General features: G+C 34.3%; 3 protein-coding genes across 3 annotated transcripts in view; all 3 read left to right on the top strand.

Moving 5' to 3' along the window:
* The window catches only part of LOC134855741 (probable serine incorporator), a 460,860-nt gene that overhangs the window by 39,294 nt on the left and 407,549 nt on the right, over positions 1–14,017 (top strand). The gene's annotated exons all lie outside the window — the stretch shown is intronic.
* LOC134855725 (atypical kinase COQ8B, mitochondrial-like) lies at positions 222–2,005 on the top strand. The gene has a single exon (XM_063872249.1). It carries the CDS (start codon positions 262–264, stop codon positions 1,954–1,956), a length of 1,695 nt encoding a protein of 564 aa, XP_063728319.1. The 5' UTR covers positions 222–261; the 3' UTR covers positions 1,957–2,005.
* LOC134841539 (myosin-IIIb-like) overlaps positions 9,442–14,017 on the top strand; it is a 62,517-nt gene continuing 57,941 nt past the window's right edge. The window contains exon 1 of the mRNA XM_063857572.1: positions 9,442–9,952. Coding sequence (XP_063713642.1) covers positions 9,815–9,952 — 138 coding nt within the window. The 5' untranslated portion in view covers positions 9,442–9,814. The remainder of the gene's footprint in view (positions 9,953–14,017) is intronic.

Here is a 14,017-nt window from a genome sequence, read left to right as displayed (position 1 = left end):
TGAATTAAAATCAAACCGTTTTTTTTTTTTAGAAAAAGTTGTAATCACTGACTGCTTTCAAGAGTTTTTCCGCTCATAATTGACCCATTTGGCTTATATTGCTTAAGCTTTTTCTGACTCCGATGAAAAGATTTGAGAAGTTGGAGAATACTGCTTGATACCTTGGGGGTTGGTTGGTATTTTATAAGCTATAAAATAACCGTCTGCATGATTTTGATTGTGATTAACTTCAACATCATTAACGTAATTTTTCAGTAGATCATGAAGGACAAAGAGCTATACGCTTTGGCACGTGGAGCAAATATTCTTGCAAATAGTGTCTGTTCAAGGCAAGTCAATAATTTCAAAAAATGGAAAGACAGTTGCTTTGTTTTTGGTCTGTGCGAAAGCAGGAGAACGGAAAAGGAAATAAATATAGAAAGCAATGTTCCAGCGGGATCAGAAGATTTACGACCTGATCTTTCACAATTTGCGAAAAAGAATCAAACAAAACATGACCAATCAAAGCAAACCAGTTCAATCGCATCTAAGAGAGAGTTTTCTTCTTTGGCTTTATCGCAAAACATGCGTTTGCTCGGTCAAATTGATTCGGCTGGAAGTATTATCCGCCGTTATGAAAGCAACGAAAGTTCTGTACCATCATCGAGGATAAGCAGACTCGCCAATTATGGTCAGCTGGCAGCTGGGCTTGCTCTAGGCTCTGTAGGCGAGTTCACATCAAGATTACTGGATCCTAATGCTAAAAATTTGGACCCGAGAACGTTTGTTTTAACGCACGACAATATCGAGCGCATCGTTGCGACTCTTTGTAAAATCCGAGGAGCTGCAATGAAGCTAGGCCAGATGTTAAGCATCCAAGACGATTCTTTAATATCAAAAGATGTTCAGGCAATTTTTGAAAGAGTGAGGCAAAGTGCCGATTTTATGCCTTCGAAGCAGAGAGAAAAGCAGATCGTGGATTCACTAGGTGAAAATTGGATGGATCATCTTTCAGAGTTCAATCCAAAGCCAATAGCTGCTGCTAGTATTGGCCAAGTACATGAAGGAATCCTGAAAAAGAATGGCCAAAAAATTGCTATGAAAATACAATACCCAGGGGTAGCTGAATCAATTGATAGTGACATTGATCTTTTGATGGCCGTGCTGAACTACACAAATATAATCCCACGTGGTCTCTACTTAGAAGAAGCTTTGAATGTTGCTAAGAAAGAACTGGCTTGGGAATGTGATTACAAGCGAGAGGCGGCTGCTTCAAAGAAGTTCAAAAAAGCGTTTGCTGCAAACGAGGATGTTTGTGTTCCTGAAGTGATACCGGAATTAACCTCGACCAGAGTACTCACAACTGAGTTTGTTGAAGGAGTGACGGTTGATAAGTGCATTGACATGGACCAAGAAACTAGAAGCAAAGTAGCTAAGACGATGCTGCAATTATGTCTGACCGAGTTGTTCGAGTTGCGCTTCATGCAAACGGATCCCAACTTTGCGAACTTTCTCTACAATCCTGAAACTGAAAAATTATGTCTTATTGATTTTGGAGCTAGTCGTACGTTTGACCTCGAATGGGTTCGAAATTACATAGAAGTTATAAAGTGTGCGATTGATAATGATAAACAAGGTATAATTGACTACTCAAATAAGCTTGGATTTCTTTCAGGATACGAAACTCCAGAATTTGCTGACGCGCACTGCGAAGCTGTGTTAGTTCTAGGCGAAGCATTCCGACATGATGGACCCTTCGATTTCGGTGCTCAAGATACAACGAAGAAAATAATGAATCTAGTTCCAGTTATGCTTCAACATAGATTGACACCTCCACCAGAAGAAACGTACAGCCTGCATCGGAAAATGTCAGGCGCGTTTCTTCTATGTGCAAAACTGAAAGCAAACATCCAATGCAATCATATGTTTGATGAACTATATAGCAAATATAAAACTGGGGCCATTTTGTCAAATTAAGTATTGTAGTATTAAAATGGTAGTATAATAATTAAAAATTTTGACTCTGTTTTTCAAGTACGTTCTTGTAGTTATAGTTATTAGTGACAGTAATAACTTAGATGTAATTTATTTTGTGGACTAGGATTTTGCTATTATCATCTGTGATTTTATAATTCATAGCGATGTCCGATCGAGGTTTCAACTGTTCATCAAAATTAGAAGCTTCTGTGCTGGGTTGGGGGTATGAAAAAATACGGGCCAATTTTAAGCATGTCTGTTGCCATATCGACATACATTTTGAGAATGTCTGCATTCTAAAATCCTGGTCTTTTCGAAAGTTTATGTTAGTTGCAAACCAATTGAGTTTTTATTATTTCTCTATTTTTTGCTGGAATTTATTATTCGGTATAGAAGTTTTCGGCTACTCCTATATCGACTAAGTCGCCGCATATCGGGTCGTTAAAGGGGAGATATTTGTTTTTCGTTAGTACAAGACTTTTTTTTACCATGCTCAGGAAAAACAATCAATGTTAGTTAAGAGAACGTTTTCGATTGATTACAATCATCATCAGTCTAAAAAAGGAAAAACAATAAACGTACAATCCAAAGTGTACAAACAGAAATAAAATCAAAAGTGAAAAACATAAAAAACAGTATAAAAATAGCACCGAGAGATCTGAAAAATATATAGATATCTTTAAGTCATCTTTGATGGGACTATAAAGATGTTTTTCTAAACCTTGACTGTGAGTTCGCGCGAACTGTATTCTTCTTTTCTGTTGATCCTTGGTTTGAGTCGGTTGATGTGGATGGCCTCAAGCGTTAAAAGTTTGACAGGGTCGTTAGAACGATCTATGATCTTTGTGATCAAGTTTTCTGTGTTGCCAACGCATTGTGTCATGTGTTCACCCACTAGAGTAGAGATCCGCGAATGCTCGTTAAGGCGCGTGGTGAGGTGTCGGGTTGTCTGCCCAACATATATTTTTTAGCATATTATAAGCTTTTTTTTCCTGCATGTCCTTTGATATATTTCTGGTCCATCATTTTAAGCCAGCGAATCAAAGAGTAAGTTTCTAGTACTGAACGTGTTTTGTATGCAGTTTGGCCTTGATATCGTTGATTTCGAGAGAAGATCAAAGTTTTGAAGGACGGGATCTTCCCCTCATTCTCGCGTGGGGAGGGATTGGGAGGATAGCTCAATAGATACTTGACATGTTTATAACCACTTGAAATTAGTTAAATGATATGATATCATAAACCAGATTCTCCAACGATTATGGAACGCTAAAATTTACATTATCAAAGCTTACATTTAGAGTGAAAAAAAGAATCAATAAAACTGAGGTATATAAAGCGACTTTTTTCTGTCCTAAAAGGTAAAAGGATCTTGCGTACAATAGTAAGATGCTGCGAAGAAGTTTTTACTATTCAGATAAGGAAAGAGCACCAACCCTGGTAACTCGCATTTCTCTGAATCAATTTTCCTTGCTTCTGAAATGTGGTTTTGTTGCAAGTTCTACTTGCCTGTTGCTTAAATTTTTCAATATTAGCTATTTGAAAGCTGGTTTAGAAATCGTTTGCGTGTGAATCTATTTGAAGCTTTTTTGTTTAATATCAATTGTGGCAATTTGTTTTCTGTTTTGTTTTTTGTTCCTGCCAAAATATGCGTTTAATGTTTCATATGATTTCATTCCCATCGATATGCAAAAAATTGAAGATGCTTCAAGAATTTTGATTAGTGGTTTTCGTTGTTAGTTGTAGTGAAAATTATGAAAAGTTAAAAAATCAGATGATTTTCCATTTACCAGTTTTTTTCTTTTTTGTATTACTTTGGTTCAACGCTCGGAGTTAAAGCTACTAGCAATCTTTTCTGCAGATACATTTTCGGGTAAATTAAAGCACAATTTTTTAGTATCATCTGACAGAATGGCTTCACGCGATTCGTTGATTACGCTTGCGATGAGCAAGCGTTATCAAACTGGTTTATACTTTTTTTCGGGTAACAACTGTTTATTAGAATCACTTGTATCTTAGTTCATAATGAATTCAAACTTCTATGCGAGTCCGGCACTTAGCCTGGAACTGAATAACCCTGAGAATAACCCTCAGACACAGAATAACCCTGAGACGCAGATGTCTTTGGGTTCGAATCTGCCCAGGATCTGTTTTTTTTTCAAACTGAAAATAATCCTTTCCAAAAATTGTCGGCTTAGATAGATTGTCTACTTATGTTTTGTCGGCTTAATTGCCACATCGTAGAATTGATTACTTGTACACAATTTTCAATGTAATTGTTTTTAGTGTTATGAGTTACTTCTGCAATTTTTAATTTTACTGGAATTGATTTTTTGTACGCAATTTTCAATGTAATTGTTTTTAGTGTTTTGAGCTATTTATGCAATTTTTAATTTTAATAGCATTCGTATATTTTATTGTTTTTTTTCGCCTAAAAGCTTCATTCAGCTTAGTTGATATGGGCTTACATTTATCGATTAGTGAGTTGTGTTCCGTTGGTAATTTAAACTGAACTTCTTGCTCGGCATATTTTCCTAGAAATCTAATTTGATAAAAACATATATTATGAAAAATATAGGATTGGGTTTTTGTAATTTTTATTGAGACTTTTTGGATTTTTTTTTTCAAAAAGTAGATTTTTTTTTCACAATTTTTTCCACCGATTTTCAAAAAAGGATATCAATGGAAAGATCTCCTACTCTCTTTTGTGCCTGCATACTCACCTAGTCTATTTTTACTTTACCCCTCTGTTTACAGCCTTCGAAAAATCTGTGGTGGAATATTTGACCCATCTCTTTAGATTTTTTTGTTTTTCAAAAACTACCCTCTCAAATCTGAGATTGTTGGTTCAATAGAGAATACAGGTAGTTGGAAGCTCACCTGAATTAGTGGGCACTCTCAAACTTTTTACACAAGTTATCATTCTCGGAAAACCTAATTTTTTGACTGTTTTTCTAAACTTTTTGTTTTTTCTCGCAAACTAACGTCCCATATCTTAGATATTGGGTTCAATCGAAAAAAAAACGGGTTGTGAGAAGCTCCTAGCCCAATTTTTTTTCACGCAAATTCTGCGACTACGACCAATTTTTTTTTTGACATAAAGCCCTCGGAAAGGTCAAATTTTAATTTTTTGACCGTTGTTAGAACTTTTTGATATGTTTTCGAAAAAACCCTTCCGAATAAAATTTTTTTGATGCAATCGAAATCCTAGGTTGATTGAATTTCTGTTGCATAAGCGGCTATGTCCAATGTTTTGGTTACAAAAAGCTATGATTCTCGGAAAAGTCAATTCTTGTTTTTTTTTAACCGTTTTTTGAAACTACTTATTTTTTTTCTCAAAAATTTTTCACCTAAAATCTGTGTTTCTAGGTTCACTCGATATTACAGGCATTGTGAATCTTTTTTGCATGAACAGTTACGCCGAAATGGTTTTTACAGAGAGGCTTTAATTCTGGGAAAAGTCAAATTTTGTCTTCGCGGTGTCAGATTTGTGCCCTTGTAGTCAGATGTGTGCCATCAAGGGCTGAATTGAATTAACAGTGTGTAGAAATATTATCTGTATAAAAAGCTGCATTTAATATTTTTTAGAAAAAGTAATTGCTTTCAAAACAGTTTTGAAATATTGACTGTTCTTTGGATACTTGTTTTTTTTTCACCCAAGTTACTCTTCCAATTCTCAGGTTAAGTGGTGAATCCGGTTTTGGGAATCTTCTCTGCTGAAGTTTTCTCAGCGTATTTTTAGCAGAAAAAAGTTGCGGATATCGAAAGTGAAGTTTTTTGAATTTCTGGCCATTTTTTGAATCTTTTTGGCGAAACTTGTTGACTTTAAAAAAAAAATACACTATCAAATCTAAGATGAAAAGTACTACCGAAAGAACTGGTTGCGCTACTTTTTTTGTAATATAATTGTTATTTCCTTGGGAAAATTGCAATATCTCAAAAGTTTATCACACTCATATTTTAGAAGAGAAACAACAGGTTTTGGGCATTGTCCTATTTTTGAAGTTACCCATTTTGTTCCGACTCAGTAAAACAAAGTCAAAATGTGTCAAACACGAACCTCTATGAACAGTTACGTACCTCCATGTTTTTTGCATGAACAGTTACGCTGAAATGATTTTTACAGAGAGGCTTTAATTCTGGGAAAAGTCAAATTATGTCTTCGTGATGTCAGATTTGTGCCCTTGTAGTCAGATGTGTGCCATCAAGGGCTGAATTGAATTAACAGTTTGTAGAAATATTATCTGTATTAAAAGCTGCATTAAATAGTTTTTAGAAAAAAGTAACTGCTTTCAAAACAGTTTTGAAATATTGACTGTTCTTTGGAAACTTGTTTTTTTTTCACCAAAGTTTCTCTACCAATTCTCAGGTTAAGTGGTGAATCCGGTTTTGGGAATCTTCTCTGCTGAAGTTTTCTCAGCGTATTTTTATTAGAAAAAGTTGCGGATATCGAAATTGAAGTTTTTTGAATTTCGGGCCATTTTTTGAATCTTTTTGGCGAAACTTGTTGACTTTTTTTTTTAAAATACACTATCAAATCTAAGATGAAAAGTACTACCGAAAGAACTGGTTGCGCTACTTTTTTGTAATATAATTGTTATTTCCTTGGGAAAATTGCAATATCTCAAAAGTTTATCACACTCATATATTTTAGAAGAGAAACAACAGGTTTTGGGCATTGTCCTATTTTTGAAGTTACCCATTTTGTTCCGACTCAGTAAAACAAAGTCAAAATGTGTCAAACACGTACCTCCAGCTTTAGCTGGCCACTATTATTTTTGGTTCACCTAATTGTTTTTCGTTTTACCTTTTTATATGTTTGTGTTGTATCGCAGATGGTGCGAAGCTCCGCTTCGCCTGTGTGTGTAAAAATGCATCTCTCACTCCATTTATTTTCTTGATTGATTTTTCTCCATGTTTGAATCCGTGAAAGTTTTGCAATGGAGAAAAATCAATCGTGAAAATAAATGGAATGAGAGATGTATTTTTCATATTTTTATCATGTTAACTCTTCTTAAATTCGCATATAGTGCAAAGCTCAGCTTCGCGTGTGTTGATATTTTGATGTTTTACTTCGAATTTTTCTTTCTTTTTGTCTAGATGTTGTTTCTTGATACTATTAGTAAAGCTTAAGTGTGGACAATCTTCGCATTTCTCCTGTTTTTTTCTTGAACAGTCGATGAAGGTAGTAAAATTTCTTATAAAGGATGTCATGATTTTTATCTATTTTTTTCGGGAAAAAGTGTCAATTTTTTTATTTATTTCAAAGTTCAGTTCATTTCCTTTAAGTAAAAGAAGATATTCTCCACTATCGAACAGCAGAAGTGTAAAAATCACGATAAACGTGATCGTCTTCTAACTTTGAAAGCGGATTTTATTTTTTTTATTTTCCAGCGGAACAAAAACTCTAACTATTGATCTAGTGTTTCACTTTAGGTGAATCTAAATGCAAAGGAATGAACGTAGTGGGTACTCTTATACATGTCTTGGTGATTTGTTTGTTTTTTTTTTGAAGAAAAAGTCTTTAATTTTGTTTCAATCTTGATTTGTTGCGGTTTGATTTTTGATTTCTTTTCAAGTTCAATTCATTTCCTTCGTTAAAAGGAAGGGAAACTCCTTTAACGAACAACAAAAATGTAAACGTTACGATAAATATGATTAAATTCTTGTTTTGAAAACGGAATTTGATTATCAGATTTCCCAGCGAAATAAAAATTTTATCTATTGATCCAGTTTTCTCGAATTCGGTTAATTTTATCAAAAAAGCCCCAGCCATAAATTGTTCGCGAAATTCGACGAGCTTTAAGGGCATATTTTTTCTTTAAAATTCGAAAGTTGTTTTTTTTTGGCAAACAATTGTCAATAATTTTTTGTTTTTGTTATTCTTTTTTCAAGTTTTTTTGTTTCCTTGTCTTCACTGACAGTTTTGCAACTGTCTGTTGGCTATGTTCTTGAATTATCAGAATTTCTAAAGAGTAATCGATTTCTGTTCAATTTTTTAAATGAAATTAAGTCTCCTAAAGTTTTATCTTTCAGTTAAAATAGTTTTCACTGCTAGTGTTCTTTTTGATATCCTCCTGTTTTTGTTCCGACCATTTGTATTCGGGTGTTTCAGTTTTTTCTTTTTCTTGTTTTCCACGCAAAATCGGGTGCCACAAATAATCATCGGAATGGCTCGAGTGATATACCAAATTAAAGGCCTTTCAGTCGTGATTCGAACGAAATTAAAACGTTGTCAAAAATTTTTCTCAGTATCCAGAAAAACTGGTTTGAACTTTTTGATTTTTGAATTTTTTGAAATTGGGCTCATAAAGCTTAGTTTTTTTGCCAAATTTAAGCCCTAAAAATCAAAATTTTCTGCAAAAAACAACGTTTGAAAATTTTTTTTGGTTTTCTAGTAATTGTTCTACAAAAGTTTTGGCACAGTTTGCCTATATTTTTTTGACTGTCGAATATGCCTAAATCATAGTTTCACGTCAGATACTTTTATCACAGTACGCAGAAAAACTACACTAATTTGATAAAAACTTTTTTCTAATTTTTTAAAGAAAATGGTCGGAATCTTCTGTGCTACTTCCACAGTAACCGGCTATCCTTGTTTGATTCTGTTTTTTGCAGTTACTGGATTGAGTTTTTTGTGGTCTGTTTTTTTTTGCTTTCTTTCGAGCTCATTAATGCAATCCAGCTTACTTGTGGTATCATTTTGCTGTAGAAACGATAAGTTGCTTTGAAATATATGATTAAATTCCGTTTTACTGTGAGATTTATTGCTGCCGATTTTGGAAAAATGAGCTCAGTTAATCAAATCAAGGTAGTTCACGTAGTTTTTTGCAGTCTGAAAAGACGTTTCTCTGGCAAAGCTCCGCTTTACCTCAGTGTGAATGTTATTCCTTGAAGTTTTTGTAGGCTTTGTATTCAAAAATCGTTCCGAATTTTGTATTTTGAAACATTTTGTGCTTCTTGCGCAACAACATAATTTTCATGCTTGTACTTGTTTTGTTTTCCAAGAACTTAATATTAATTGTTAATGAGCGATTGTAATTCAGTTTTTTTTTGGACCGTGATGTTGTTTTTGTTACACAACCGGAGCATGGTGGAATTCTGTTGAAGCTAGTTTCTTTGGTTGCTTATCTAGGCGGAGCTCAATTTGAGCTACCCGAAAGCGGAAGCAAGCAGTTTCGTTAGTTAAATCTGTCAATTACCTTTCTTGTTAAGGTAATTAATCATGGCTACCGGTTTTGGGCCAATTTTCAATGTACGTCTCAGCTCTATATTCAATCAAGATGGTTTCAGTGGTGGAATTGACTTGCTGTTCAAATGTTTTGAAACAGGAAACGTCTTCTGTTCCTCATTCATCTTTCCCTTTCCAACCAAATTCAGGAAAAACGAGCAGTGCGGCAGGTATGATTTCTATGGGAACGAAACAGGAAACTAGTTTGCTATGTATTATTATATAGAATATGGCTGCTGAAATTGGACCATTTCCATTATCGCTTCATCGCAGAGGGAAAACTACCTCTGAAAACAAAAAAAAGTGCTATGAATTGGCCACTGTTTAAATTCCAATACAGCTCAAAACGAAACAAACACAAAAAAGCGTTATATTTTTAGTCCAAGCTTTGTCTTCGTGAATTGTTGTGTCCATTAGACTCCCTGTATAAGTTTGTGCTACAAAAAAGAGATTCATAAATTTATTTAGTTTGCACTCAATTTTTGATTAGCGTTGTCACATAAGAGCGAGAAAATATTGAAATTTAATTTCAAAAATTTCTATTTCTATTTCCAAGTTAATCAAGAGTGACTGGAAAAGCACATCATTACTGAATTCATGTTGCGTGCCTAATTGACACCTGTCATCGAAATGAGTTCCATGAGGGTTCCCTCGCCCGCTGGTCTCATGGCTCTTCCAGGCACTGCGGTGGAGCCTGGATCTGACCCGGAGTCCGTGTTCCAGGTGCTGGAACTGATCGGAGAAGGAACTTACGGAGAAGTGTACAAGGTAGGGTCAAGTCAGAGTCGAGAAACATGAGGTAACTTTTGTTTTCAAAATTTGTCCGTAAAATTATATACTTATGATTTAATTATTACTATACTTATATTTTGTAAAATAAATCTATCAAGCAATGCATAGCAAAGCAACAAACAAGATGTTTGAACTGCTTGATGGTATCATATTTATTGAAATGTATGAACATTGCAGATTGCAGTAGCCTTCATGAAAACGAATCTTTTGGAATGTTAGAAAAGTTTTTCTACTAACATGGAGTGCCCGCAAAATTTGTTCGGGTTAAGATAAATGGTTACTATATTGCTATTTGATGTCGAGTTTAAGGTTTACTGATGAAAAAAAAAATTCGTAAACCCCAATGAGTCTTTGCTGCTGATAGGAATATTTTTTTGAGAGGTAGCTGAGGGGGAGGGGAAGGGTGGATTAATATTTTTTCATTTTTCTTCGTATTTTTGAACCACGCACTGGTTGCGCAGTTTTGGTAGGAACTAAGTTGTCAAGTTTTCATCAAACAAAAAACCTTCATTCAAAAACTACCTTCTATTCGGTAAGTTTTTGGGCGTAGTAGTCTTCTGCGATTTCCGAATTGGTCCTTTTGGAGGCGCCCAAATGACGTAATCTTTTTCAAACAGAGTCGCCAATTTAATTGCAAATTTTTGCAGATTCGTCGAATAAATAGTGTGATTCAAACTATGCGCTTCATTAAAGATCATCATTCCTACCTTTTATCTAAGATTGAGTACGCGTGATAGTAGAAATTTCCTAGGCGCCATGGTTACGTAATTAAGTTAAGTGACTTTGGATTGGGATAGGGTACGAAGCCAAATGCCGCAGTTTCCGAGGATTTCGTAATTCGATTATCAGAGTAGATTGTGTGGGTTTTTTTGTGGTTACAGGGAATATAAATGTCGGATGCTTAGCTCTGGCTATCAACTAGTAATAGGTCCCATTATAAAATATAGATAGCCAGTTACAATGCAATTGCACAGAAGGCTTCAACTACAGTAAAAAAAATTACTAAAAATGATTTTTGTTCAAAAATTGTTTTTCTGCGTTAAAAGAGGGAAAAAATGAAAATAGTGTGTAAATTTTTTATTGACTTCAATAAACTATACTGATTATTGTAAGTCGTAATAATAAGTTCAAGAAAAAATAAGCTCTAATTTTTATATTACGTAGTTAAATATAAATATAGTTATATTTTTACGAGTAATGAACGTAGTGGGTACTCTTATATAGGTCTTGCTGATTTTTTTTTTTCAGGAAAAAGTTTTAAAACTTTTTCTCACTCAGTTTTGATTCTTCGCAGTTTGACTGGTGATTTTTTTTTCGAGTTCAGTGCATTTCCATTGTTTAAAGGAAATCAAACTCCACTATTGAACAGCAAAAGTGTAAAGGTCACGAAAAACGTGATCAACTTCTAATTTCGAAAGTGGAAATTAATTATCAGATTTCCCTGCGAAATATAAGTTTTGCCTATTGATCCATTTTTTTCAAATTGGGTTAATTATAACAAAAAATTGTCCATCATAAATTGTTCTACAATTTCAAAGAGCTTTAAGGTGATATGTTTTTTTCTTGGGAACTCAAAAGTTGAAAGTTTAAGAAAAAAACAAGTCAGTTTTTTTTCAGTTTCCTTGCATTCATTACTCTTTTCCAAATGTCAGTTGGCTATTTTATGGATTCTTCGAAGCTTTGCCGGAAAAGAGCTGAAAGGAACTCTAAAACTTTTTGCTTGAGGTAAACATTTAATCCATTGCTCAAAATAACTTTCACGCCGCTCGCTTTGTTCGCTCGAATTTAGACCAACAAGCTAAAATTTCTCGAGCCAGTTTCTCTCGAGAAAGTTTCTCTACACTTGCGATAGCTAGTGTATTGTAACCGGAAACTAGACCTTTTCCCGTAAATAATTTTTCTACAGGCTAAATCTCAGGGTTCCGTCTGTTGAAATACTATAAAATTTTTGGTAGATTTTCAAATTTCCATCGTTTTTACGCAAACAAAGCTTGTGTGATAGTATGACCTCTCCTTTTTTTTCCAAAATAAGTCCTAAATATTATTGTTCAATTTGAAAGTGCACAAGATCAATAACCAGCTAATAAGTACAGTCAATGCTAAGGATATTAACACAGACTATTATATTACGATTAGCACTTTAGCTTCAAGGTATCATGGATCTGTAGCGTAGAGTTAGGGAAGGAGACCCGCTATAAAATAAGAGGGTTAAAAACCCGGGCTGGGTCGGATGTTTTTAATAAACTTTTTTCTATACTAGTTAAAATGCGTCCGCTCTATAAATTGAGGCATGTTAATTGGTAAATTTCTATTTTCAAACTGACTGGTACTGCTAATGGGTCATAATTGGCTGGCGTCACTTAAGAAATTATATAGACTCAAATATTTACTCATGCAGTTTTTCCCAGTAAGGTTATTGGTCATTGTTTTGCTTTTGTATAGGAAGTGCAACTTCGCGTCTGTGTCGAATATACTATGTTCTAATATACCAACTTTTTTGTTTCATTTCTTTTTTTTGGGCTTTGTTTGTTTTGGCCTGTTTTATATTAGCTTAGTGGCCTCATTTTGCTTCGTTTGATGATCGAAATAAATCTCGTTTGCGTGTATGCGTGTTTTGAGGGAGGGGACTCAAAAAAACGTTTTTAGTTTTTAAGTCCTTTTTGAATGTTTTTGGCTTAAAGGGTTTCTGCTCAGGTATTTGGCCTAAAGGGTTTCTGCTCAGATTTTTTTGACACTTTCCATTGTTTTTTCGACTGAGCGGCTATCTTATTTTGTATCGCAAGTAGTGCAAAGCGAAGCTTCACCTGTGTGCTGGAAATTTTTTAATGTCGTTCACGACTACAATTTGATGTATTTTGATGAGTTTTTGTGCTATCTGATTTTTTTGGGGAAAAGGTATAAAAATACGCCAAGACCAAGTTCCTCATCATTTTAAATGGTTGATGCCATTTAAGTTCCAGTATGTATGCTCGTCTAAATTCTTTTCTGCGAAGCTTATATTGGCGAAATTGCTTTTTGTTACATGGATTGTTTGATAAATTTTTCAAAAGTTTTTTGACAGGAAAAAATTCCAAATCTAAAAGCTTTGTTTAATGATTAATCTGTTTTTTTTTTGCTCTCGGCTATGCTTTTATGAGTTTTGTTCTTTATACGAGTTATACACTTTCTCAGTAACAACACAATTGGGTTCGTGAGTTAAGTAAAAGAATGAAAAGTTTTGTAAATAAGGCTTTCGTCACTTGAAAAATGCGATCTCGTTTTTTTCAAGCTCGTTTTTTGGCACTTAAATATCGTTCTGTTCTTTTTCTCTATGTTTGATTGGTTGGTGTTGTGTTCATTATCAGTTGGTTTTCAGATCGTAGTCGTAGGTGTTCGCAAGTTTTCAGCACAGAATTTCCTTGTTTTCAATGTTATGCTTGCAAAAATAATCTATCGAGTTTTAGATCGTTCAAATTGATCCTCCGAAAGTACTGTTAAAATCTAACTGTTCTAATTTGCTCTCCTTCGAAATAGTTTTTGTTTGGTGCCAGGTGCGAGCGTAGCAATTTTGTGAGTTCGATTGGTCGAAATTTGAATAGCGGAGGATGCCAACTTTTGAATAGCGGAGGATGCCAACTTCTTGGGTAAGGAAAAATCCATCCTAAATCTGGCACTGCTTGCGAATGTCCACCTTTTATACCACGTTTGTAGTTTTCTTCTGTAATAGAGAAAAACGATAGCTGTTTAGCTTGTTCATCAATTAATTGTTAATGGAAATGTTTTTCAAAAATAGCGTTGAAAAGTTTTTCAAAACACCTTTCGGAGTTAAAGAATTCCATAGGGAACATGTACCTGATTTTACGTTTGGCTTGTTTTTCATACAACCTGTCAGTCGATAAATTTTGATGTTATTAGTTTTTTAGAAGTCAAAAATTGCAAAAAAAAGTCAGTAGTTTTTTTTTGTTTTCGAGTTCATTATCATCAACGTCTTCTTTTTTTGAACAGATGAATTTCTGAAATTTTAAATTGGTTGAGATAAATTTGAGCAATTCTTCTCAAACT

Source organism: Symsagittifera roscoffensis, chromosome 1 (genome assembly GCF_963678635.1).
Source record: "Symsagittifera roscoffensis chromosome 1, txSymRosc1.1, whole genome shotgun sequence".
NCBI lineage: Eukaryota > Metazoa > Xenacoelomorpha > Acoela > Convolutidae > Symsagittifera > Symsagittifera roscoffensis.
The sequence above is the reverse complement of the archived record's forward strand: the minus strand, read 5'-3'. Positions and strand labels throughout refer to the sequence as shown.

Bases quoted from the DNA above. Each gene is read 5' to 3' on its own strand.
- LOC134855725 (XM_063872249.1), top strand. From the start codon at position 262: ATGAAGGACAAAGAGCTATACGCTTTGGCACGTGGAGCAAATATTCTT.